Source organism: Maylandia zebra, linkage group LG3, assembly GCF_041146795.1.
Source record: "Maylandia zebra isolate NMK-2024a linkage group LG3, Mzebra_GT3a, whole genome shotgun sequence".
NCBI lineage: Eukaryota > Metazoa > Chordata > Actinopteri > Cichliformes > Cichlidae > Maylandia > Maylandia zebra.
In genome coordinates, this window is record NC_135169.1 from 48,268,787 (window position 1) to 48,294,423 (window position 25,637).

The following is a 25,637-nucleotide window of genomic DNA, read 5'->3' on the forward strand; positions in this document are numbered from 1 at the left end:
TGTAGATCTTTGAATATTTAATTGAATCTCAGTAACTCAGATCCTGGCTTCTTCAGGCAGATCAGATGTAATTGAAAATACATCTGATCATAAAGTAGAGCTCCTGCCCCCCAGTCTACCGCGGACCTGCTCCCTTTGCTACCGATTTACCCGTAGAAAGAAAAGTAAGATGAGCTACCCTCTAGATAAAAGTGGAAAACGTAGCATTCTTGCTCCTGACATTAGCTGACAGCTACAGCAGATTAAGGGCTGCTAAGCAGTCATTGAGAAGCTGTGGTGTTTAAAGAGCAGCCAGGGTTTATTGTAAGTTACCTACTAGTCCCTTCATTTCAATGTTGCAGGCTTGACTGCTCCCAGTCATTCAAAGAGTTTTTCTTTTCCTTCTGTTTCCAGAGATATGTTCGCTTAAGGGAAACGGCCATTAAAATGTCATTACTGCTACACTAAAATCATTTTTAAAAAAGCACTGGTTCCCAGCGGCTTCCCACCGTAATGGGCTCGATACATTCCCTCAGCACCGGGAAGAACTCTAATGTTGCGGAACACAAATGCTAATCTCTCTGTAAATATCACTCAAATTCACTCCCTTCTGCTTTTCAGTTGTAATAGCATGGATTCATTCTGCTTCACCCTGGCAAATTGAATTAATTCTCCAAGCAAGGTGTTATGATTATTCTAAGCTTCCTAGTGCGTGGGCTGTAATGGAGATGATCCTGGCATTTCCGCTCGATCCAAAAGCATTTCACTCACCCTCTCCATTTTGTTTTTCCCCGTTGCAATATCTAAAGGGTATCAATACTGAAAGCTTTGATTAAATCGTTATTCTTGTGCACCTCATAATTACTCTAAGACTGTATTCATGCTGGTGTCGTCAAATCTGCAGCATAGTGGATTTTGGCATTCACAACGATAGCAGGCAGAAAGACTGTGAGGGTCGGTCTATAACATGAAGCCGCTGATTAAGTGGCTGAGAAGCTGGAAGCACTTTGCCATTCGAGACATCCAACGAGCCTCCTTGCAGAATGAGTCCATCTACAGAGTAGTCCATCAATTTCATACAGATCTAGCTTCATTAGGAGCATCACGTAGGACAGCTGAGCTCTGCTTCCTGTTGTGTTCCACACTGATTCCTTTTGCTTATTCTGGCTGTTCAACTGTGTCTTATGTTCTGCTGATCCCCGCAAAGCATTAATCACAACCAACATGTTGCGCCACCATTTGAGCATGCTCAATTAATACCCTAATCACGGCTGACATCGGTGCATGGCCGTAACGTGGCCTTGGCTAAAAACTATAACAACTTTACACAGCAGCAAAGAGCAGTTAAGATGCACATAAATGTGGCTGATTATACTGATCATTAACTTACTGTACAACCTTTGCACTTATTTACTCAATTAACTGGCTATTTTGAGATCTGTTAACATTAGGGGTGTCTTATTTTCTTTTTTAAAATACTTAATCAGCCATGAATAATGGAAAACTGCTGCAAGCAAAAGCCACAGGTTCACCCCTGAATATCTTGGCATATGGAAAGTGGCAAAATAAATGCACATACCTAATGAGGTAACGGAATCAATGAAGTTGTAGCTGCAGTGAGGAGATAGCAGTGTGCAAATGTGACCCCACCGGCAAATGAGCTTGACCTGCTGTGACAGTCAGGAAGTGTTGCTGTCTGTAGGTTGGGCAACAGCTACCAGAGCAGGGTCTTACAGCTGGGCAAAAGTGCAACAGAGGTTTTGCAGTCAGACAGACAACTTGTATGCAGTGGTGCTGTCTGATATGTCCTCTGTTTCTCCCTTTCTCTCTCTCACCCTTGTTCTATGGCTCTCTGGCAGACTGTAACTCTGTAAATGACTTTGACCTTTCCTGGGACTGAGGACAGGAACCACAGAGGGAGAGGAGAGAGATGGCGGGAGAAGAGAGTGGAGTAGGCGGCTGACTGTAATAAACTCGAAGCAGTGGGCGGCTGTCAACACTAATAGATGGGAGAGGGGAGGGGGGGTCACCCGGTTGATGAATACTAAAGGTGCCTGAGTCCTCAGCAAGTACTCTGTTCCCTTACCAGGCTTGTATGTGTGGGATCTGACGCTCTGAGTGTCATCAGACTACAGGCAGTCGGGGCTTTTTGTGTTGACTGAAGAAAAATATCTTTTGATTTTTGCCAAAGGACAACAAAGGAACAACAGTATTAGCCTATTAGCATGGATTGTTACACGGCTGGATGACTGCAGTTTAACTGTGCAGGGTAACTGCTGCTTAGTTGACAACTCAATTGCTTCAGTCAGTGTAATTCATTCTCAAACACAAAAGACATGATTTTATTTTTCTCATTATGCATTGCCAGTTGGAATCTAGCTACGCTCAACGGGGTATCTTTGGGTAACATAAGTAACAAAGACAACAGTGTTGTAAATAACAATTATCTTGAACACCAGAAAGAATAAAACGACGGAAAGCACTGGTCAAATTACAATATTAGTTGTTGGTTCATGATGGTGGATAAACAGTTGATACTATTGGGAACACTGATGTTTTTGCAGCGAGCTGAGTAGCTGTTGAGATATTTTTTCCAGGGAATCTATAAATCATCTCTAAAGACAGCTTAAATGGCACAAACTTAAACCTAAGTGACCACTTTAATAGCGTTTTTATAAAAAAGGTAAATAGACCGGTTCTTATAGATCGCTTTTTTCTACCGTATTTTTCGGACTATAAGGCGCACCGGATTATAAGGCACATTAAGCGAAACAAAATAAAGTGAAACTTTATTCAACTCTATCACAATAACTCTCAACATCGTTAAGTTTTAACACATAAAATACAGAACAGTACACTCACTTTTTCAGTTCATTCCTCTTCCACAAGTCCATCAAATTGTGATGTTGGATTATCTCACAGCTGCTTTATTCGTATGTTCAACTGCATGACTGATAGCCTAAAGTTTGAAATCCACTTCGTAAGCATGTCTCTTAACAGGTGCCGTTTTGGGGTCCTTGTACACACAGTACGTATTTCTCCGCAAGGCTCCAGACTACGGTAGCCGTAACAATCCAGCTTTGTAGCTTACCAAAGTCATACTAAAACATTTTGACTGATTTTTGACGGCCGTGTACCACATAAAATCGGTTCGAGGTCAGTAAGCACAACCAGAATTAATACATAAAGCACACCGGATTATAAAGTACACTGTCAATTTTTGAGAAAATTTAAGGGTTTTAAATACGCCTTATAGTCCAAAAAATACAGTATTCTACCTGAGTGCTCAAAGCACTTTATAAACTGTGGTTTTTTTTCAGTCATTTAGATAAAGCACTTCTCTCTTTGTCTAAGTCAGGGGTGTCGGACTCCAGGCCTCAAGGGCCGGTGTCCTGCAGGTTTTAGATCTCACCCTGGGTCAACACACCTGGATCAAATGATTAGTTCATTACCAGGCCTCTGGAGAACTTCAAGACATGTTGAGGAGGTCATTTAGCCATTTAAATGAGCTGTGTTGGATCAAGGACACATCTAAAACCTGCAGGACACTGGCCTTCGAGGCCTGGAGTTGGACGGTCTAAGTCCTTTCTATTTAACATCCACACATCGGGAGCTACTTAGTGTTTAGTATCTTGCCGAAGGATGGTTTGGCATACAGACTGGAACAGGCAGGATTGAACCATCAACCTTGTGATTAGGAGATGGCCGGCTCTACTTCCTGAGCCACAGCTACCCTATCTAAAGCTGAATATTTAAAACATTTAGATCCTTTAATCGTGGCTCTCAATTCACCAAATCCATGAATACATGAATTGTACCAGATTCTGTTTGAAACCAGATGTTGGGATGGGGCAGTGGACAATGAGGGCTTAATCTTAGAAGAGACCGCGGTCAGGCTTTTCCACTAACCCGAACCCTTCATGTTATATTTTATGGGTATATGTTTGAACTTAACATATTAGTGCATGCTGGTGCATTTTTGTTGACCGTGTATTGCATCAACCTCTGTTTACAGGAACGGGGAAAGGTCGGCGTGATCTTCAACGTGGGAACAGACGATATAACCATCGAGGAGAGCGCGGTGATGGTGAGCGACGGCAAATACCACGTGGTGCGATTCACACGCAGTGGTGGAAACGCCACGCTACAGGTGGACAACCAGCCCGTCATTGAACGTTTCCCCTCAGGTAGGAACAGTGGGCTTGATCTAGGGACTGAGGGAGGGAGGCAGTATTGGATTAGATCCTTCACAGGTCTGAGTTTTCCGATAAGCCGGGCAACAAAGTGGAGAGAGAAAGAAGGAGCTTTGCAAATGAAATATTCATTATTTTAGCCCCCCCAACCTATGTGCAACTAAAAGTGATCTTTTTCTCTCTTAAAGACACACATTCTGTTTTATTTATCACAACATTCATATTTAGAGGCTGCTTGCATTATTCCTGGTGATTAAGTCCAGTTCTGGTCTAAAAGGCAGGAAGAGCAAAGCAGCCTTCCCGAGGCAAGCCGTCCTCATCTAAGTGCAACCGGCTCTCTGTGGTTAGTCTGCCATTATAGCTCCTGGCACTGTGAAGCCAGCACTGAATGGAGGCCAGCCGAACGTGAGTATGCCAGCCACGTATGGTTGGTGAGCAAGGTCTTTAGGCAGGATAAACAGGGAGGAAACCTCAAGCTGGGAAAGCGTGGAGGTGTTTTTAACTCAAGCCTTCGCTTCAAGATAAACACGGGTGCAACATCATTTAAACGAGGGCAAACTCCCGATGAGTCACGGCTGGGAGTGTGTTAATTCCCCCACTCTTTGTTTAACCATAATCATAGTATTCTATTTCAGTCTGAAATATGAAGTTATTTTTGGTTATGCTGAAGCTCCCCACGTAATTTCTCTCTCCACTGTGTTTCCCTTTTGTTCATGGTTGTTCAAAGGAAGACATTTTGTGTTCCCACAACGACTACGCAACACCACGCAGGACTGTCTCATGTTACAAACGAATAAGCAGTGTTTTTTATTCCGCACCGATGCTGTCCAATGTGCAAACCTCCACCCGAAGTCGATGCATTCTCTTCCCGTTGTCTAAAAGCACTGTCTATGTATCATCATTGTTTCAAACTGCAGGGAGAGCGCCGCTAATGTGGTCATGATATTTACTCTTGTTGACATATAGAGCAGTGGGACTGTGACATTCTCTGTCACAGCAGTGATCCCATATTTCGAAGCTTTGTTTTGGCATTGAGAGAAGCATATTCTCTCGCTCATCCATCAACACAGCAAGGCCAGACTGAGGGGAATGCATCACAGCCAGAAAAGGAAGTGCCGTGTGACAGTTCACTCTTTTCAGTTGTTATTATGATGGAAATGCAGCCCTTTTCACAACAGCGCACGCTCCAAAAAGGAGCCTTCATCTAACAATAGCGCAAACCGCTCGGAAAATAACAGCTGAGCAGCCTGTTAACATTGGCAAGTGAGTGTCATCATCCGAATCTATGTTTCGTTTCATCAAGAAACATTAATGCACATCCCATATCGTATTCTTTTTATTCCTCTTCCCTTCCGCCCTCCTCGCCGCGGTTGTTGTCCTCATCAAACATTTCTTTCCTTTTCCTGTGCTTATCAACAATTGAAGAGTGTGATTTTGTTTTTGTTTGTTAGTTTATTTGATGAGTTTTGTGCTCGGGCTGGAACTTTTAGGAGGTCACGAAGATGAGTGGGGTCGTGTGGGTGGTAGCAGGGGGGCTAAATGGCTGTAGAATAGGTTTGTTTCATTTATGTGAGCTGATTACACTCTAACTTTTTTTGGGTGCCAGCTCTGATTGCACCCATACCCACTTTGAAGGTTGTGCTCATCATCATATTGCTTGGGGAGTGGGTGGGGCTTGTCTTAGGGACATAGACATGTTACACATTAGGAAAGCAAAACGTAGGATGAGGCTTAGGTGCAGATGGGTGGAGGAGTATGTAGAGAGAGAGAGAGATGGGATTGCAACTTCCTAACTGACACATGAGGTGCATAAAGGGAGAGAGAAAGTGATGTTATATTTTTGTAGAGAAAGAAAAAGGAGGTCCCCTGTTGAAACAAGTTCCCATGACCCAGATTGGAGATTTAGACATCTTCTGATTCTCTAAATAGGACAAAATAGTTTGCGCTCACGGTTTGGGACTGTATTCAAACCTACTTCATTTTCTTGATGCTTACATTATGCAGTGTCATTGCTATGCTGTCCCAGCAGAAAACTTATGTCATCTTATGCTGTCGTTGTAAACCAGATTTCAAGAAAAATAGATCAAGTTGTCATGAAAAATGCCTGCAATGGTGCGTCTGTTGGATGGTACAGGTACCATATTTGTCTGGTCCCTCTAACAAAACAAGGAAGTGCACTTTCCTGTGAAATCCCCTTCCCCAGAGGGACTGTTGTGACCCACATCAAGCAGTCTCCTTGGTATACTTTTGCAGTTCTGAACCGTATCTGACATTCTGTGCATATTGAGAGTTACATGTGGGATACCTGGGGTCTCTGGTAAAAGCTCCCAGAGGATGAGGCCACAAGGAAGGTGGAAGTAAAACAGAGAATGTAGAGCCGTCATTCCTCGTGAAAAAGGTGGCAGATTTTCTCTCTGTATCTTATTCTGACAAAAAACACGTTTGTGTGCACTATAAGTGGCCTCAGCCCAAAATATCTGGAGATTACTGAAGATTTTGCATCGCTTTACTCACAAAGCCTTTATTAAAACCCGGGCTGGCCAGCAGCAAGCTTTTAAACAGAAGGCCATTTCGAGGTGATGATTTGGAGAGACAAGATGTTGACAGCGAATGTGGTCGTCACGGGTCAGGCACATTCAGCGGCTAAGCAACACGTCTCCTGACGTCCCACGAAGTGATGTTAGTAGTCCTCGGGGAGTCTGTGTGTCTGTGGGTGTTGTGGTCCATGTCTTATTCTACGTGTGACAGTGCATGCATCTGTCTGGGTGCATCACATAGTACAGCATGTTTGTGTGTGTCTGTGTGCATGTGCACATTGTATTTGATGGACAGAGAGCAGACAAAAAGTGTCAGAGGAACGCTCGGCCAACTAATCCAGCATGTCAGGTGTCCCCGGTGGCTCCTGCAGCAACAGTTATTGGCCCGCCCCACCTCCCATTTTCCCAAAATGGCATAGTGGCTCAATAAAAACCTCCCCGTGTCACACTGAGCACCTCAACCTTGCCTCAGAAAAACAGGCAGATGTTAGCACCGGTGCCATACGGGCTGTAATTGTACCATTTCACACTCTAGTCCCTTTATTTACTGGTCATCTGCTGTGAGAAAGGAAGTGGTCTCATGTGGTTAATAATTTTTTATCTTAAAAGGTTTGTTTGTGATTTTATGGCATTGCCCTTTAGGAATATTCATTTCTGAGTGACCAAAGTATTATTTTCTGGTTTGAGGCAATACAGAAAAATAAAGACTTAAGAATGACTGTTGCTCTGCATCAGTGTTTGTTAGCTTATGTATCATACAGTGTTTTTACAGAGCTTCACTGAACATTAATTAAAGCTAAACTGCAGCTTTTAAAAGAAGAAACACATTGTTTCTCTGGCCAATGCAAAGTTACATTTATATATAGGCTTACATGGTCTGATAATTAGGCATGCAGATGCTAGCAGACTTATAAATTACAGCATGACTAATGATAAAGAGTCATGTTTGCTCACTTCTTCATAGCTTTTCTTTATTTTTGTACTGGCATGCCATATTCCTCAAGTATATGTAACTTTGTTAAATGCTGAAACTTCCTTGGTCTAGGAACTGAGTAATGTCCATTATGTCCATAGAGCAGAGTTTTCTGATGTGAACAATGGTGCTTTTATCTTTTTTCTGAGAGGATGAATGATACATATAATGTTTTTCTCTAAAGTTACAGAAAGTTGTCTTACTGAAGTGATCTGAAGGCAATTTATAGTGTATATGATGGCACAAAATGGTAATTGAAACTTTTTTTGTCATTTGCTGTTGTTAGTTTTTATGGCTGCGGTGATTTTATTTCAGAATGAACTTGTTAATTATGCAGTGGGGACAGGACTGCCACACTTTTTACCATTGATTTTCTGTTAAAGCTCGTGTCTCTGGAGTCTTGCATAGTGTATATCATCCATCTATCCATTAATTTTCTCCTGTATATCCAATTCAGGCTTGTAGTTCTGCCTGGAGGTACACCACAAACAGCTCACCAATCCACTGTAGGGCTAGCACAGAGACACAGGCAGCCATTTATAACTACAGCCTATTTAGAATGTCAGGAGAATATGCACTTTTGCTCATTGGTGATTCAGAAGTCTTCAGTTTTTGTGGTAGTTTAATTTTATAGTGAGAGACCAAATATCAACCAAAGCCCTGGAAAAAAACTGACTTGCCTTGTCGATATATTTAGGGTCATTGTCATGCTGGAAGACCCATCCACGACCCATCTCTCATCTTCACTGCAAAAACTCAAAATCTTACCAAGTATATTTGTCTTATTTCTAGTCAAAATTATCTCATTACACTTAAAATAAGACACAATCAGCTACAGGGCAACATTTCAGTAAGCTAAAGGAACTTGTTTCAAGACAGTGAATCTTGAAACTAGAGAAAAACTAGAGATTTTTCATTTGTTCCACTGGCAGATTTTTTCACTTAATACAAGATATTTTAGCTTAAAATAAGTGAAAAAATCTGCCAGTGGAACAAGTGAAAAATCTCTAGTTTTTCTCTAGTTTCAAGATTCACTGTCTTGAAACAAGTTCCTTTAGCTTACTGAAATGTTGCCCTGTAGCTGATTGTGTCTTATTTTAAGTGTAATGAGATAATTTTGACTAGAAATAAGACAAATATACTTGGTAAGATTTTGAGTTTTTGCAGTGTTCTCATCCAAGATTTTATGCAATATTGGCCCTTTGACCCCCTCAAACACAAGTAGGTCTCAGACAGGCCACCAATCCACTGTTGGGCTAGCACAGAGAGATAGACAGTCATTCATAACTGTGGCCTGTTTGACTGTGGGGATGATGTTCTTTGGGTAGATCAGGTTAATGCCAACTAGCTTTATTTTGGCTTCATTTGACCACAACACTTCATCCCAAGCCTTCTTTGAATTATTTAGATGTTCTCTAGCAAACTTGAGATGGGGCTGTATGTGTACCTTCCTAAGCAGGAGGACCTTGCAGGCAGTGCAACGTTTCAGTGCATTGTCGTGTAGTGTGGTACAAGCGGTCTTCTTGGTGACTGTGGTCCCAACTGCCTTCAGATCTTTTGTAATGCAATATTTATTTGCTTTTAGGACAAAGGGAAACTGTCTTATACAGCACACCACAAACATACAATATATTGGGTTTCCCAAGAACATTACCCCAAACCCAAACCCTAAGTCCCTTTTCTCCCCCTCTCCACCCCCATCCTCCCTACCAACACACATTTGCAGCATAACCATGACATTCCAATGACACAACAGGTTAACATAATGAACAAGGAGAAAGGTACAATAGATCAATGATTTAAAACAAAAAGAGAATAACATGCATTAACTCCCTATTGCACATTTCTGAGCAACCTTTTGGTCTCTCTAATTCCCTTTAGCCAGTTTTGGACTGTTGATGGGTTTGCATGGTTGACCCTAGCTGAGGATAGTTCTAAGTACAAGATATCTAAGAAGGCATGTAACCAGTGTTTCACCGAGAGATCATGTGGTGGTAGCCACCTCTGAACCACTAGTTTTTTGACCCCAGTTATGCCTGCCAGCCACAATTTGCGTGCTTTCATTGTCATTGGAAGCCTAGAGTCATCAAGCAGAAGATGTAGCAGTGGGTCAACAGGAAGACTGATATTTGTCAGTGATGTCAATAACTTTATTACCTTGTCCCAGAAGAAGAACACATCAGGACAGTCATGCATTAAGAGAATGCATTAAACCTTAATGCATTCTCTTTGGGATAGTAGCAGTAAGAATTAGAGGTTATTTTCATCTGGAATCTCTTCTGACCTTCAGATCTTTAACAAGCTCCTTCCATGTAGTTTTGGGCTGATTCAACACTTTTTTCATGATCATCCTCAATTCATGAGGCAAGATCTTGCAAATGGAGGGTGATAATGATCATTTTAGATTTCATCTATTTTCAAATAATTGGAAATAATTGGAATTGGAAGAAAATTGCATGAGCTCCTTACTGGTGGTCTTTTAACCTTGTGCAAGTCTACAGTTATGTCCCTAGCATCTTTTGAGCGCTCTTTTGGTCTTGCCCGTGGCAGCCTGATGGTGGAGAGGTTGGAATGGAAGAAACTCATTTTGTGAACAGGTGTGCTTTATACACAGGAGTAAGATCAGGAGTATCTGTAATGGATTGATTGATTCTCCTGGGTTGTAGAGGATCAAGTGCGTATTTCTTTCAATGAAATTCAAATCATTTTTATATAAGTTTTTATATATCATTTACTTCTGGTTGATAGTCTCCAGTAAAATGAAACTCTTCATTTCTTTGTAATTGAGCAAAATCACAAGTTCAGCAGGAGATTAAATATTTTCTTTGCTTCACTGGAGTAAGGAGGATGTACTGGTCCTCCTGCCTTACACTCTTCTCTGCTGAGCCTTCTCTTGTCGCACACCAGCTCACATTCCTTGTCACATTTGATTTCCACACTGTAAAAGGTGTTCACAATATTATCCCCACGTAAGACCTCACCCAGGTTCCTCTGTCTTGCAAATGATGAGTTCTCATTTGCAGAAAGGCAGGCATAAGGAACCTGGTTATGGGCGCAGCTCTAGAAACACAGAACAGGACTACAGGCAGCAGGGACAGTCCAACATTTTGAATGCATCATGGGTGTATATCATTTTCATCAAAAAGCAGATTTAATTCTAAATTGTAGTTTAGATTTTAAAATCCTGCTCATAGATCAAATTCCACAAATGTCTTTTTTTTACTCTTTTCTTGAGTTATTCTCTTCCTGTTCTTTACTTTCTTGCCAATCAAGCTGCTGAAACACCCCAAGGAGAGGTCAGATTTAGTGAGCGGAGGCCGCTATAGCAGTAATCCCTCTCTTACAAGGAGCCAGTTGCCCTTTCAACCACTGAAACAAATTTTCCATCTTAGCTGTTTCTAAGCTGTGAAGGGAGACGTGTTGTTGTTTATATAGAGATATAGTATAGTTTTTGTAGTAAATTGTAATACGTGAATCTGTCTGATTTGTGTCATACTACTCCATCACATTAACTCTTTCTGTGAATCTAGGTGTCTGTCTGCCCAGTGACAGCTGGGCTGAGCCCCATTGGATTAGATAGACAGAGGAAAATGGATGGATGAATGGATGGTGGCTATAGTCACAGGACACAGTGAGTTGTGACATTACAGTAAGAATTCAGCTTCAGGAAGAATCCATTCATTTTATGTGAGTTTATACCACACTTGGCATTTGGGATTCACTAAGGTGTCCCCTGAGCTTTGAATAATCATTCTGAATTTTACAACCACAGTTATATCAACACCATCACAGCATATTGGCTGCGATTACCATATTTTGCTGCCTCATAACTGTGTCATTATGACCAATGAGAGCTCACAGTGTGCAATCCTACTGTTTCCTAGTCATTGAGAGCTGTATTTACAAACAGCAGATTTACTATGGAGCTGTCACTTCACTTTAGTTTCTGACTGCAGTTGAGCAGAACTGGAAAGAAGAAGTGGCGGTTAGGGGATGGCAATGGATGCATGGATGGAGGGTCTGACGGCAGGGGGGGTAGGAAAGAGGAAAAGGAATGTGCGGCAAAGTGTAGCAAAGGGGATGCATTGCTGAAAATGTCTAATGGAGAAGAAGGAAGAGAGAGGAAGAAAGAGAAGGAGTGGTTTGGTGGGGGGAGGCGAAATCCAGTATGCATGCTGGAAGCAAGCTGCTGTTACTGCTGAGATGGATAAGGCTTCTTACTGATGGATAAAGAATGTTACTGACTAATAAGAGCTTCACAAATTGGATTGCAACACAGCGGGCAAGATTAAGATAAGATAAACTTAATTTGTCCCAGATTTGGGAAATTCTTTACATATAGCCTGTCCAATGTGATAGAGCATAAACACACCATTCACGTGCAATGTAGAGTCGTGCATGAACTTAGAATAAGTTTGTAAAACATAAATTACTTGCTGCTCCAGATAATGTTGACTTTGAGGAGTCCAGCCCAGGTCTTAATACAGATCATAAGACAAGGGCAGAAAAGAAAAGAGGAAAGATAAAGTACAAAGACAGGGCTGTTGTTATTGCGTGTTTTCACTCTGTAAGGCACTTAGAGGATCTGTGCAGCGTGAAGGCTGGCATTTATAGTCGGGGGGGGAGTAAAGAGGAAAGACATGGATTCACAGAAGAAGAGAGACTCTTTGTACCAGCAAGGTCAGCTTCAGCTCTTCCGACTGAGTTGTTAAGATGTTCTTACTACTCAGATAAATGGTCTTGGCTATGCTCTCTCCTTCCTACTTCCCCTTTTTATCTTTACCTTCATGTTGCCACGGTGCGTCGGTAACCATCTTTGTCTCTGCTACCTCTGCAGTCAGGGAGACAAAAGGGGGGGGGGGGGGGGGGGGGACTGTGGCAGCCCAGAAAATCTGCTTCCCTTTTCCCTTTAGCAAAAGCTATATGAGAGCACTCTAAAAATAGGGGTGAGCAACTTGATTAGGAAAGAAGGGTGCACTTTATACAGAGTGAGACAAATGGCTGTAGGCACAGAGACTTCAGTTGAACATGGACTAGATTTTACTTCAGCAGCTTTGGCCTCTAAACAAACAGTACTGAAGTAGACCTGCATCGCTTTAATGTTCCTCCAAGCACTAGATGACAGACGACGGTGTGGAGTGAACCACATGGTGGGATTGGCAGGAAACCATTTCAACTGTCATATGGTATGGCACCAGCAGCTTTATATACTGGAAACTAGGCTCATTCATTCATTTTCCATAACGTTAATAATTCAGTTCCATTTATACAGTGCTGAATCACAATAACGGTCACCTCAAGGTAGTTTATATTGTAAGGTAATACAATATAAACTACCTTGAGTAAAAGGTAGAAAATCAGTCAGTCGACCCCCAAAAAGACAGACTGTAGAAGAGAGACAGGAATGAATAATAACTAATGATTAAATGCAGAGGGGTGTATAAACACACAAAGAATGCAAAACCTATGGCATTTGCAGCGTAACTAAAGGAAGATCCAGGGTCACCTCATCCAGCCCTAATTAGTCTGCACTGTCGTAACAGCCCCTGCATGACATTAAGGTATAAATGTAACTTATTCAGCATTAACGCCAACACAGTACGGAGCTCCTGGAATTGAGCGCAAAATGTTTCCATTTTCTCAAAATTCTTAAAATATGCTTTTCTCACAGAAACTCTATAAACTAGTCCTTGGTTAGGACTAGTTTATAGAGTTGCGCCACAGAAGCTCTGTGTTTCTGTAATCTGCAGTCGCTAACACAAATTTCTGTTGTTCATTCGTGTTTTTTATGTTATTACTATAAGCAGGTGGAGTTTTTAAGTTCACTTTACCCTGAAAACAGCTCTTTATAATAATAATTTTTAAAAAAAAAGTATTCTTAAAGCTTTACTGGGATTCGATGCGTGACAAACATTTGTCATATTTTGGGCTCTTACATTATTACATTCAAGGTACAGGTACAGCAGAAAAGCCAGTAATAGTTAATTGAAGTCAGCCAGCTTAGTCACTTGTCTCTAATGATAGTTCCCTCCCTCATTCTGCTGGTTCTTATTGGGCCTCTGGTGCTCTGTGACTTCTTGTGATTGGATCTTGCACCGTTGGAAGGTATTTCCAATTATTGGCCTGTGACTATGTGATGATGGAGAGAGCGAGAACACTAAAACAGTCAAGGAATAATGATGAGTAGAGAAAGGGAAAGAGGAGAGACAGCTAAGTAGTGCAGATCAGGAGAGGGAAAAGATTGCTTTGGGTAATTAGAGAAGTGACAACTTTGATTTCCACACGAGTTGGGGTTGGGAAGATGGGGGGAGGGGGGCTTTCTTTGGCTCACTTTGGCAGCCACCCTCGCACAAATCCACCGTGGCCGAGATGAAAGGTGGTAAGGATCCTGTCGAAGCAAGACGAAAGAGGGGAAGAAATGAAAACGAGCTGCTGCATTGATAACTGCTGCAAAGATGAAAGACAGATGAGCTAGCTGTTAAAACAGCGAGCTGTCTGTTTGAGATGCACGCAGACGTGAATGGTGGCTGATGTATTTACATTGAACAAAAGAGCATGGTGGGTAGGTAAATCGCTTTCTTTTCCCTCGCGTTTCACATGAAGAGACAAAACTCGTCTGCAGTCTCTGGTTTAAAAAAAAGATGGAGGAGAAAAAAACAGATCCAAAACTGCCATCTTATCGTGTCAATTTTGTCAATTTTTGACTCTTTAACATCATCTCCCAGAAAAATAGACTGAAATTTGACTCTGCACTGGCATCACTTGCCATCTTTCCCAAACACCTGTTGGAATTGCTATAAAATCACAATTTGATCACATTTGTTAATAAAAGAACCGAACAAAAGAAAAAAAAACAGGAGCAAGTATTTAAGAACAACACAAGAGATGCATCTAGTAGCACGAGGTTACATTACATAAGGCTGTGGTTTCCTATGCCAATCTGCTCTCGAAAACACCCAGTGGATAAGAGAGCAATCCATCTAAAGTTACCAAATGAAAAGCAGAATGAGGCGAGTTTGATGGAGAGAGGTTTCTGTGAGAGGAGGAAGAGCGGGATGGCTGCTGGCCAATCGTCTCCAATGTAATCTCCATTCTTATGGATGGATTTCCAATGTGGGTGTCCTGTACAAGGGCATCTGGCTGCCTGCAGAGCTACATGATATGCAGTTGGCTCCTTGGAGAGTTGCTACAAACACAATCGCATGTAATCACACAGACATGGACGTTTGTACTGATACGCAAAGACACAGTGTGTGATTCATATGCTGGATTATCAAAACATCCAAATCTCCGACACTCTCAGACACACTCTGCACTCCTGGCATGCTGTGCAGGTCCCCTGCCTCCCCTACCTTGCTTTGTGTCTCCCCAGGGTGCCAGTTAATCAGCGTGCCTTTGCCTTGCCCCTAGCAACACAGCTGTGATACCTACCCAAAACCAGTCTGATCATAGCTTTTAATCCCGCCAATGCTCCAGGTGGCTGAGGACAGACACGTGTCTGTCCTCAGCAGCGGTGTTTCAGGGACATGAAGAAGCATGAAGTATAGGCTTAGGCTCATATTTGACATAAAGCGCAGAGCTGTGTCTGCTAAACATTATTATTTAACATAGAAGTCAACAATAACAAATCCATTCATAGAGCCTCACTTCTGGTCCTAGTATGAACAAAGATCATGATGCATCATGAAAGTCTTTGAGTGCATCAAAGACTTTCATGATGCATCAGGGCTATTATATTGTCAAACTGTATTCCTTGCATAAGTGTGTGGACCCTTTAAGGGAATATTTCCGTATATCTGATACACTGCTTTCCATTGGTGAACATTGGCTATAAAAGGAAAAAAAATACATCCCTCAAAGTAATAGAACCACTGATTCGTTTACTAGTTTATCACTCTCTCCCTCTCTTGTATATCAGATTTTACTTGAGCACCAGGTACGAGAGCATTGTTCCTCCATCTTTCATATCAAGCGAAGAGAACAGTCCTGGGAATGGAGTGAGCGCGATAATAGTGGAGAAGGAGAGGAGAAGGGCCCAGCTGTTTACTCTATCCCCCCCTCCCCATTCTTATGCAGAGCAGGCTTCAGCTGGTAGGAGCGAGGAGCGAGAAGGGAGAAGCGTCACTGTTTCACACAGAATGACTTATTTCTCTAAGGATCCGAATACAAACAGATGCAAACACACAAGCAGGACACAGAGGAATTTGGGTTTTAGAAATTGCAGTGTAGAGGACATTAAAAAAAACCTGTCCAACAGGACGTTGTGCCACTTTTTCCCTTGCCACTGCACATATGTTTTGCTAAAATTAAATTTATAGTCAAATTTTCTTTGTTGTGGTTTCCATCAGATCCTGTTTTTTTCCTCTTGTCCCTCTTTTTTTGTTTTTGTTTCAAGTGGTTAGGTAAGAAGCCCCCTTGTTGATTTCTCTGCTGTCTTTGGTTGCTGATGAGGATGTTGTCACTCACTCCTGATCACCAGGGAAGGATACACACATTTACATACAGTACACACTCTACACTCTGAGCATTTATTACTTTGCCTGCCACACACTTAGACTGTGTGGAAGTGCCTGTGTACTACATCTAATATCCTAGTAATAAACTTGCTGCGTCGTGGGGAGATGAAGAATACAGAGGTAAAATTGAGTGAAGGTAAATAAAACAAAACAAAGGCAGGGGATTAACGGGGCAAGTGAGAGATATGTGAGAAAAGGGGAGAAGTAACGGTGAGCTTGGATGGACAAGAAATGACAGCTGTGCATAGCGAATAGAAGGAGAAAGAACAGAAAAATAGTAGCTGAGGAAGAATTTATAAAGAACGAGGGAAACGGGAGATGAAAAGAAGGGATATAGGTGCAAGGGAAGAATAGGGCATGGAAGTTATTAGCAAACAAAGACATCAAAATTAGTTTTGGCAAGGGGAGGTGAGAAAAAGGACAGCGCCAAGTGTGGCTGAAGGATTGTTTGATAATAAGGGAAGGACAAGCAGAGAAGAAGAGCAGTTAGATGGAAAGGAGCAAGCATGAGGAAATGGATAAGTGAGTAAGACAAAGGAAAGGGATTAGAGAAAGAATGATGGAAACAAGAAAGGAAAGGAACATTTTCATGGAGAGGACACAGAAGATGAGGAGGGTGAACCCATTTTTGAAGAAGCCTGCCACTAGAGGGAGAAGTACCGGTGGATGATCATTATCCACAAATTATTTGGCTGGTAAAAGGGATCTTGTATTGGATTGTGTTGCTGGAAGTGGCTGATTCAGAAGTGAAAGTTAGAGGAGGGAGGAGATTTAGTCAGGGTTTGTGGATGAGATGGCAGATGTGGCAGTAGGAGGAGAACACGCATGCACACAATTGATTCATCTCACTAAGGACTTCTGCCTCCCACAATTTTGCTTTCGCTCTGTTATTATTTTGATTTTGCCGTTTTTCTGCAACCCCCACCATCACCACCACACCCCTCTCATTTGTCCCATCTTCCCCTCGTCCCTGTCTGCTGCCAGCGGCATCTGTCTCTCCTTCTCTAATTCGGTGATTGCAACAGAGTGGCCGTGTCATTTCTAAAACCAGGGTTGTATGTGCACTCTAATTGCCGTACTGGTTTTCCAGAAGTCAGAGCTGTGCCTGGATAATCTTAAGTGCAATGTGAACACATGCGTGTAATTGCTGCATGAGCGTTTCCTTTCAATTTAGACTAATTTCAGTTTCAGAAAGAAAACACAGATGGTCCAAATGTTAACCTGCTTAAATAGATCAGGTTCATGACTTGAGGGTCTCAAGTCACTAAAAAGATCAAAATTCCAGACAAAATTCCTATTTTCGTCATCAGTGTGCCAGCTATCATTTATCCCAGGCTTCTTCCTTCTCCGTGCGTTTTCTCTGTTCAGATTTCATTATCTTTCGGCCCTCTGCCCCACACACAAACAACTGTTTCCCTTCATATACAGTATGCACACGTGGAAACGCATCTCCTCTTGCTTATGTGAGCCATTTCTACAGAGGCAGGTGTGGGTAGAGAGACCCCTGGGGAGTAGATGTAGGTACTGCAGAACTGAGAGGTGGTCTATTTTAGATCATTGCGGCACCACAGAGGGTGGTGCTAAGGGGGGAGTTGGGGCAAAATCAGTGTATACTTGTGAGGATGCAGGATGTAGCACTCTAAGCTTAGAGTGTTTACCGTTTAGACACTGTTCCCAAACCTTCCCTGAATCCCTGACTCATCTCTCTGCAGATAATTCCATCAGCATCTCCTGTCAGTATCCTGCTATGAACTCCAATTCAATCTATGTCCACTCTTTTTTTTCCCCCTCAGACTGTAGCAAGTAATGCATTTTGGACACATTCATACATGTCATATATTTTATATGTTGGTGTATATACTACATCCATATATATATATATATATATATATATATATATATATATATATATATATATATACACTTTCGTGATTCTCATTTTTTGGTACCACTCGCAGAACTTTATCCCTCTGCTAGGACACCAGGGGATTCCCTGACCTCATTTTAGCTAGCATAGCTCTCAGGTTTTTGGCAAAGGCTGCTGTTTGACGTACATAAAACTCCTAATTAATCCTCTGACTTTACCACCGCATTAGATTTTATTAAAACCCCAAGTCTGGTCACATCAGCCCTCGTCTTCCCTAATTCCAGCTCTGTCTCTGTTGACAGTGCTATAAGAGGTACAGCGTATGACCCCGAGGTTGATTGAAGTGAAGTGAGGGATAATAAGTTTGCACAACAGCAATGAAACTTCTTTGACACGTTGATGAAGTGATGCTAATTGCCAAGTGCCACTGAGAAGTGCTCCATTAATGTATAAGAAGGAAGAAAAAAACCTGAGAAAAACTCAGTGCTGACAGTTTCACTAAATCTTTTTTCTCTTTAGTCAGAGTGGAGTAACTGGATGTAAAGTGAAGTGATGCTCCACAGGTGGAGGTTTGCTCATCAGCAATGCTTTGTGTGCGGCAGGAACTTAAATATGTCTTCCTTGGAACAACCATGAAATGTGTTTTAATTCTCTGTGATTATGTCATGCTCATGTGAAATAACAATGGGAAATCTTTTTTTCTGCTTTATTATTTCATACTGTAATAACTGTGTTGTTTACTGACTGCTGATTCTGTGACTCTGTGACAGCTATTATAATTTAGCACTTCCACAAATGTAATCATACTATATCTAAATAATTCATAAATCTGTTTAACTTGTTAGTGCATTTAAAAAAATCATTTAAAATTCAAGGTAACTAGAATGCTGTTAACTTGTCTAACCAAACAAACCAGCCCGAAAACACATCCACAAGTTCTTCCTGTCCTAACTAAAGCTGATTTAAAGTACATAACTTGCTAAACATTTGCCATGTTGCCCTTCTAACCTCTAACCTTTCAACTTCCAGATTTGTGTAACCTTTTCTTAATTTGTCTTCTCCAAATTTCTTAAAGGGAACTTTGATAATGAGCGCCTGGCTATTGCTAGACAAAGAATCCCATACCGACTTGGTCGGGTAGTTGACGAGTGGCTACTCGACAAAGGTAATAAAATCCCTTTAACTCCACTAATGATCTAACTGCCTAACCTACCGTTAACCACCACTCTGGAAGAGGTGCAGTGCCAAGCATCAAGGGTGAATACGATCTGGCTTTTTCACACGACTGTGGGTCCATTATAACCCAGTGCAGACTTTAAAAGCCTGCAAATGACTGACTGATATATAATTAGCTAATTCTTTTGAAGTTTTTCTTTATCTCCAGTGATGGGAAGCCACGCTGCAAATGAGGTATTGTCAGAAGATATTTTCTTTTCCTCTCAGTTTTATATCTAGTTGTCAGTTAAAGCTGTTCACTGTGACAAAAAATTGTCATTCCAAAAAACAATTACCTTCTATAAGTTTTCGTTCCTCTGAAGTATTGATTTGGAGATATAAAAAGGACCTTATCCAAAGCACCTTAAACTGGGGCTGCATCTCTTCAGAGAAATAACTCCCGAATAACCCAACATAACCCCGTAATAACCTGACCACATGTAAACAACCTAGTGAATCCGTTTGCTTCTTTCATGTGTCTTTTGTTGGCTGAATGTGAACTTGTACTGACTAATCACTCATGAAAACAGAGCAAAAAGAAAAGAATGACTATCCTCAAGGAAAAGAATCCCCATGAAAGTCACTAAAAGTTAAAGGGACTGTTGTGTTTGTTCAGCGTGTGGGCTCCATTTCTCGCCCAACGTTACACAGAACTTGAGCCACAAGTTTGTAATGCGATGCCATGAAAGTGACAATTCTTTAACCCTTTGAGTGCTGAATGTCCCAACCTCTCTGTCTTGTGCCGCGTGTTTGTGCTGCTGAAGGTGGTTGATTCTTATTTTTTTAAAAAGAAAGAAAGAAGAAGAAGTTGAGTTTCTACTTCAAAGACAACTTTTTTTATTGGTAACTAGCGCACACAGAACTCTAGCAAACTATTAAAAAAAACAGTACAAGGATAAGAATCTAAGACTTTACAGTAACATCTGCAATAGCTTCACTATTTGCATAAGAGATGTATTGCAATTATCATGAATTAAGCTTTTGAGGCCAGATACCTTTAGGGGGGTTCCTGAAATGGAATTGTGAACGATAAAACATGCACGCATGAATTCAGAAGATGAAATTTGTCTGCGAGAGCTAAATGAAGTATTCATGTGACAGACAAACAAGATAAATGAAGTGCTTGCATATTTATTTCATGGAAACAAAACAATCCTTGCATTCATTTCTAGTTCGAGGAAAACTGACTTCTGTGCTCTCCTCTGACATGCCGGGGAATGCACTTTTGCTGAGGTTAGTTAGGACACAAATCAGAATTAAAGAGGCTTGGGAGATGAAAGTTGAATGAAAAAATGGATCAATAAAAAATGACTTACCCACTTATGAAATGATTTGTGCATGCTATGAAACTCTAAAGAGACTGAGCATTAAACTGAATCTATTATTCTCTTTCTTCTATAGTTTGATATGAGCCTGTATCCAATCATTTTGATGAGAGCTTTTGCAGAAAGTAGGCAGGAGAAATAAACAAATAAACACCCATTAAATCTCAAGTGCAGGCTTTGATCATTTTTGGGTGCATTTTGGGGGGTAAAAATCTGCAAGGTCTTTTATTTGTTAATATTATGGGATTCATTAAAGGAACGTCTTACACACGTCACGGACTGAAGAGGAAAAGTGGCTCTGGAAGATGCTGTTTGTAACTAGATTAGATAATGAATGGGGATTAGAGGACATTGCTAAGCTCAAAGGGTTAAAGCTGTTTGTTGCTTTGATAAGGACATGGAGAGAGATTTAAGCTAAGAAACCTCTAAGCAGAATCTAACCACCTAACAGCAAATCAAACTCCACCCACACTAATTGCTGGGGGCTTCTCTCGCTGCTACGTCGTCCGCGTTCTTAAATTGAAACGATCTGACTGATTTCCCAGCTTTGCCCCGCTGGTGACAAAATTCAGAGAGCCCTCAGTTATAACCGTGTTATAAACGATGCTTAATCTTTGAACATAATTTGCCCTGGATGCTGGTATCTGGAAGAACTTGGACAGGTTACGGCAGTCGTTCGGGACAAGAACTAAATACGAAGCTAACAATGTTCTAACTCCTGCTAAAAGACACAAATCTCCAAGTGGCAACATCTTCCCGTTGTCCCCATCTTGATGTAAAGCAAAACTCAGAGGGTTAAAACACAGCAAATGACTGAAGGCCAAATTCAGCAGTGACACAGCTGCTCTGGGTCATTTCAACAAAATGTGTCTAAGCAAAAATAAATGAAGGTCCCTTTAACATTTATTGTTTTCACTCCTAAAGAGATTGATGTATTTTAATGTATCCTTCTGTGTGTATTTGCTATGCAGGGTGAGTGGTATACTTGAACAAGACTTACACACTGGTTCGTGTGTGTGTGTGTGCGTGTGTGTGGCAAACAGCCGGGATCATTCATTCTGAAATGGATGGCCTGTAATGGTCCAGGCTGTGTTGCCAATATGGGGTTTATGGTCTCTGGTGTCCAGTGATTTTTCTTACATCAGCGCCTCAGAGGGTCTTTACATGTTTCAGGGTTCTTGACCAGAGTGAGGAAAACAATCAGCCCCGTGGGTCTCCTCTTCAAGTGCCTTTAGTGTTTCATCAATTCTGTAAAACTCACCAAGCATGGAAAACATCCACATCTTTCAGATCTTATAAGTACAAATCTCAACGCGTTATTACCTTAATATGTGGACAGAAGTAAAAATAAGAGAGCTAATCGCCCGCATTCGCTATCACAAATCAGTATTTTAGTCACACCGGGATATAATGGAAGTCACTGGAGCCAGAAGTGTCCTAAAGGAGAGCTGGGCTGTGCCGCTGCACTGTCTCACTACATCTCATTCTGAAGCCTTTATCCCATCTCCCCAACTGTGTGTGAGGCAGATCAGAGTTAGCATCTCTGGCCAACTCGGTGCCTGCTGACTAAATCCAAAATGGCAGCCATTACAGAGACCCAGTGGAGGGGAAAAATCCCAAGTCCCAAAAGTTTGCAACAGCTCTAGCCGGGACAAAACTTCCTCACATGTGTCCCCTTATTCTTCTTCTTGTGATGGGTCTGTCATCCCAAGTTTTCTCCTCTCTGTCTACCTATCCTAACCCTCACTCTCCCTTCTTATCCTCCTCCTTTTTCCTCTGACCACCAATGCCAACCTTACCCAAAAAAAGAAAAATACTTGGCAAGTATTCTCCGTTTTTTGGGGGGGTTTTTTTGCTAGAAACAATAAATATGTGTCGCGGCTTCCACATCTCATCAGGGAGCTCCACTAGAAAATAAACAGTACAAATAACCGGCAAGAATCAATTTCCCATAGGTGTTCACTTTAACAGATGCGAAAAGGAAGGAAGCGAAGCGAAAAAAGCTCCCAGAGGAATTGGAACATCTTCTTCTGGCAACAACTCTATCCCTCTAGAGCTCCCCGGCAGCCTGACAATCAAGCCTGGAGTTGAGCTACACAAGTGCAGGGAGTAGAAGAAGGGAGGAATACTAGGATAGCAGGTCTCTGCAGGCTAAAACGCTAGAACTAGGTTTAACGTTCAGTGTTTAATGGTTTGGTGCGAGCGCCCCAATTCCCAAAGTGAAAGCAATCAAGTGCCCTCCGCTTGGTGTGGTGCCAAAGCCCAAATCAAATCTCCAGGCCAGGCATTGGTCCAGGGCTGCTATTCATGATCCCAGCTTCATTTCAGAGATTTTCTCACATCTGGCAGCAGTCAATTGAGAGTAAATCCATATGAGGCTGTCTTTCAGTAACTCCATCATAAGCTTTGCATCCCGCAGAGTTACTATGTTGTTTTCTCATTTGATCTCGCTGCACTATTACAGCCATATCTGAGAGAAGTAGGGGGAGACGGAATGAATTTTAACGTGCTTGCTCATGAGAAGAGAAGTGGCAGCGAGAACACGTCTCTTTAGTCTGAAATAAGGGACTCTTTACTGTTATTTCATGGTCCCCTACCATGAAATGGCCTAAAAGCAGCACAGTCACAGCTGGAGAGAACAGGAAGAAGGAAAATTGTACCCAGCTAACCACTGTGCTATCTCTCTTTGTCTCTCCCTCGACAGTATCACTTGTTTAAGATCCACATACAGATGTAGGATCAGATATAGAGCCACATCTGATTACATCCAATCTACTGTCTCCAGAGTACTTCACTGCACCGTCACAGTCTCACTGCCCAGAGCTTCCTTCAAGGACCTCAGAGCTTCACTCTGCCTCCCAAGACTTTCTGTCTATCTTCATGCTGCATTTGGCCCCTCATCGCCATTGTCAAACACAATTAATTCATAGTGTTCTACCCGAACCAACCCAACTTCTGGGAAGTAAAAAAGCAAAACGTTCTTAATTACCAAGGAGAGCTGTGCACCAAGGAGATAACTTGGGAACGCTTCATAATCGACTTTGTCAGCATCCCACCCCGCCCCCATTGTGCTCCTGCCTTCTTCGACTTTATCCTTTCCTATCCTTTTTTCTTTGCAGAAGAAAATGAAAATGGGGGAGTTCATGTTTGTTGATACGGATACTCTAAATTCTGCAGGCGCATGAAGGATTTGTGCGCAGAAACAAATACAGACTCTGCACGCTAACGGTCCAAGTTTGCACCCTGCACGTCAAAAAGGAGCGCATTGACAGAGGTGAATTCTGGGCCATCCCTCCCACCCTGCAAGAGAAAACATTCGGAATAGAAGCTTCTTGCAACCATATGGCATGCCTCCTCTCTGTGAGATAACAGGAGTAGAAGGAGGATGAGAGAGGCGTAATGATGACGGTGGTGGGAGAGAGATACTGCTCTCTCCAGCTGCAGTGCTTTTCATATCCCCTCATATACACTTAGATCATCCTTTACCACCATCCACTCCTTTCACTCTCCGGGTGCCTCCCTCCTGCTTCAGGTCCACAGGCAGAGGAAGGGCTAAACCTGGCTAGAACACAGCGCCAGGCCGCCGTCCCCTCCCCTCCTCTCCACATACATTTTGAGGGTTGCAACAGACATGCAACCATTATTTTTCTGCCTCCGACAAGCAATCTGTGCAATAGCAATCCAAGCGTGGCCTAAAACCAGCCCACTCCCTAGTTTGGCTCAACATAGATAGTAATTACTGACCACAGCTCGTCTGTGACAAGCCATTTCTCTCTAGTTGAGGAAGACTGAAGGTAGAAATGTGCTTTTACAGCTTCAGAGCATTTTACTTTTGGTCAAAGAGGTAATCTTTATCAAAGAGAACTCAGACTGCGGTGAAACTAGTGCCCATATAAAAGATTTAAAATGTGCAATCAGGTGCTGCATTATATCTTCAGGCACACAAAGAGGATACATTTATACTTTTCATGCAAGATATTAACGGTGTTTGTAGCTATTGCAAAAATCTTCTTGAATAGATGTTTGGTTATCATTTCAGTGTGTTATTTTTAGTTCTTACTGAAGTAAAGACGCTGAGGTCCACTGCACCCAGTCTTAGAGTCAGTGTGCACATAGAATCGCTGTGTGAAATGGACTGTTTTCGGACCAGTTGGCTTTTTTTCTGGGAATTTCTTTTCACCACCGACTTTGTATTTAGCCATGTATTAGGAATATAAAAGTGTCAGTTCAATCATTTTTACCATATTATAACTAAAGAAAGACTAATTTAACACCATCTATCACTAATCACAAAATTTTACAATTCTTAGGTCCGTTTTTACAATGTTGTTTTTGACAGCTGGGTATTTTATTTTAGTATTCTCACCACCTCTGTGTTAATGTATCCCTACGTCCTCTTTATGAGCACCTTCTGTGGTCAAACAGCAGGTTTGTGGGGATACACACAGCAGGAAGCTTTGGCATTAGTCAAGGAAGGTAGATATAAAACCCTGTTATAACTAAGTTAACCATGTGATTAAGTGGCTATACTTGAAAATCAGGGTGCAAAGCTGGAGGTGACTCACTAGTGCTTCCCGTGATCATTTAATATCCATAGTAAGCACTTCACTGCACTTTCTTCTTCTTCTTTTTTCCCCCTTTCCTTTTGCCTTTCATCTCACTACATGACTTACTCTCCCTTCTGCTTGCTTCTTACCGTCTTACTCTTGTGTGTTACTGTATGTCTGTCTCTGCAGCCACTCTTTAACTGCATCATTCCTCTTGTTCTTTTTATCGAGCCTGTCATGCACTCTCTCTATCCCCACCCTTCATGCCCTCGCTCTGTCTCTTTGACATTCGGTCCTCATGCACACTTGCTCTTTCTCTGTCCTCCTCGTCTGTCATCCTCCCTCGCTTCTGTCATCTCTTATGTCCCTATTCTCCAAGACTCTGTCCAACCTGTCTTTATCATCTCTTTTTCTCCAGGCTTGGGTAGATTACTCAGGAGTTTCACTGTGGCCAGCATTATAAGAAAGTAAATTATACATGTATG

The 25,637-nt window shown here is 41.9% G+C and overlaps 1 protein-coding gene across 12 annotated transcripts in view; it reads left to right on the plus strand.

The window, feature by feature from the left end:
- Positions 1-25,637, plus strand: part of nrxn2b (neurexin 2b) — a 719,424-nt gene that overhangs the window by 670,869 nt on the left and 22,918 nt on the right. For 9 of the 12 annotated variants that reach the window (XM_004567086.2, XM_004567090.2, XM_004567088.2 and 6 more), the window contains 2 exons: positions 3,995-4,166; positions 19,141-19,230. In XM_004567086.2, coding sequence (XP_004567143.1) covers positions 3,995-4,166; positions 19,141-19,230 — 262 coding nt within the window. The remainder of the gene's footprint in view (positions 1-3,994; positions 4,167-19,140; positions 19,231-25,637) is intronic. The other 3 variants (XM_004567089.2, XM_076881963.1, XM_076881966.1) reach the window with 1 other exon arrangement.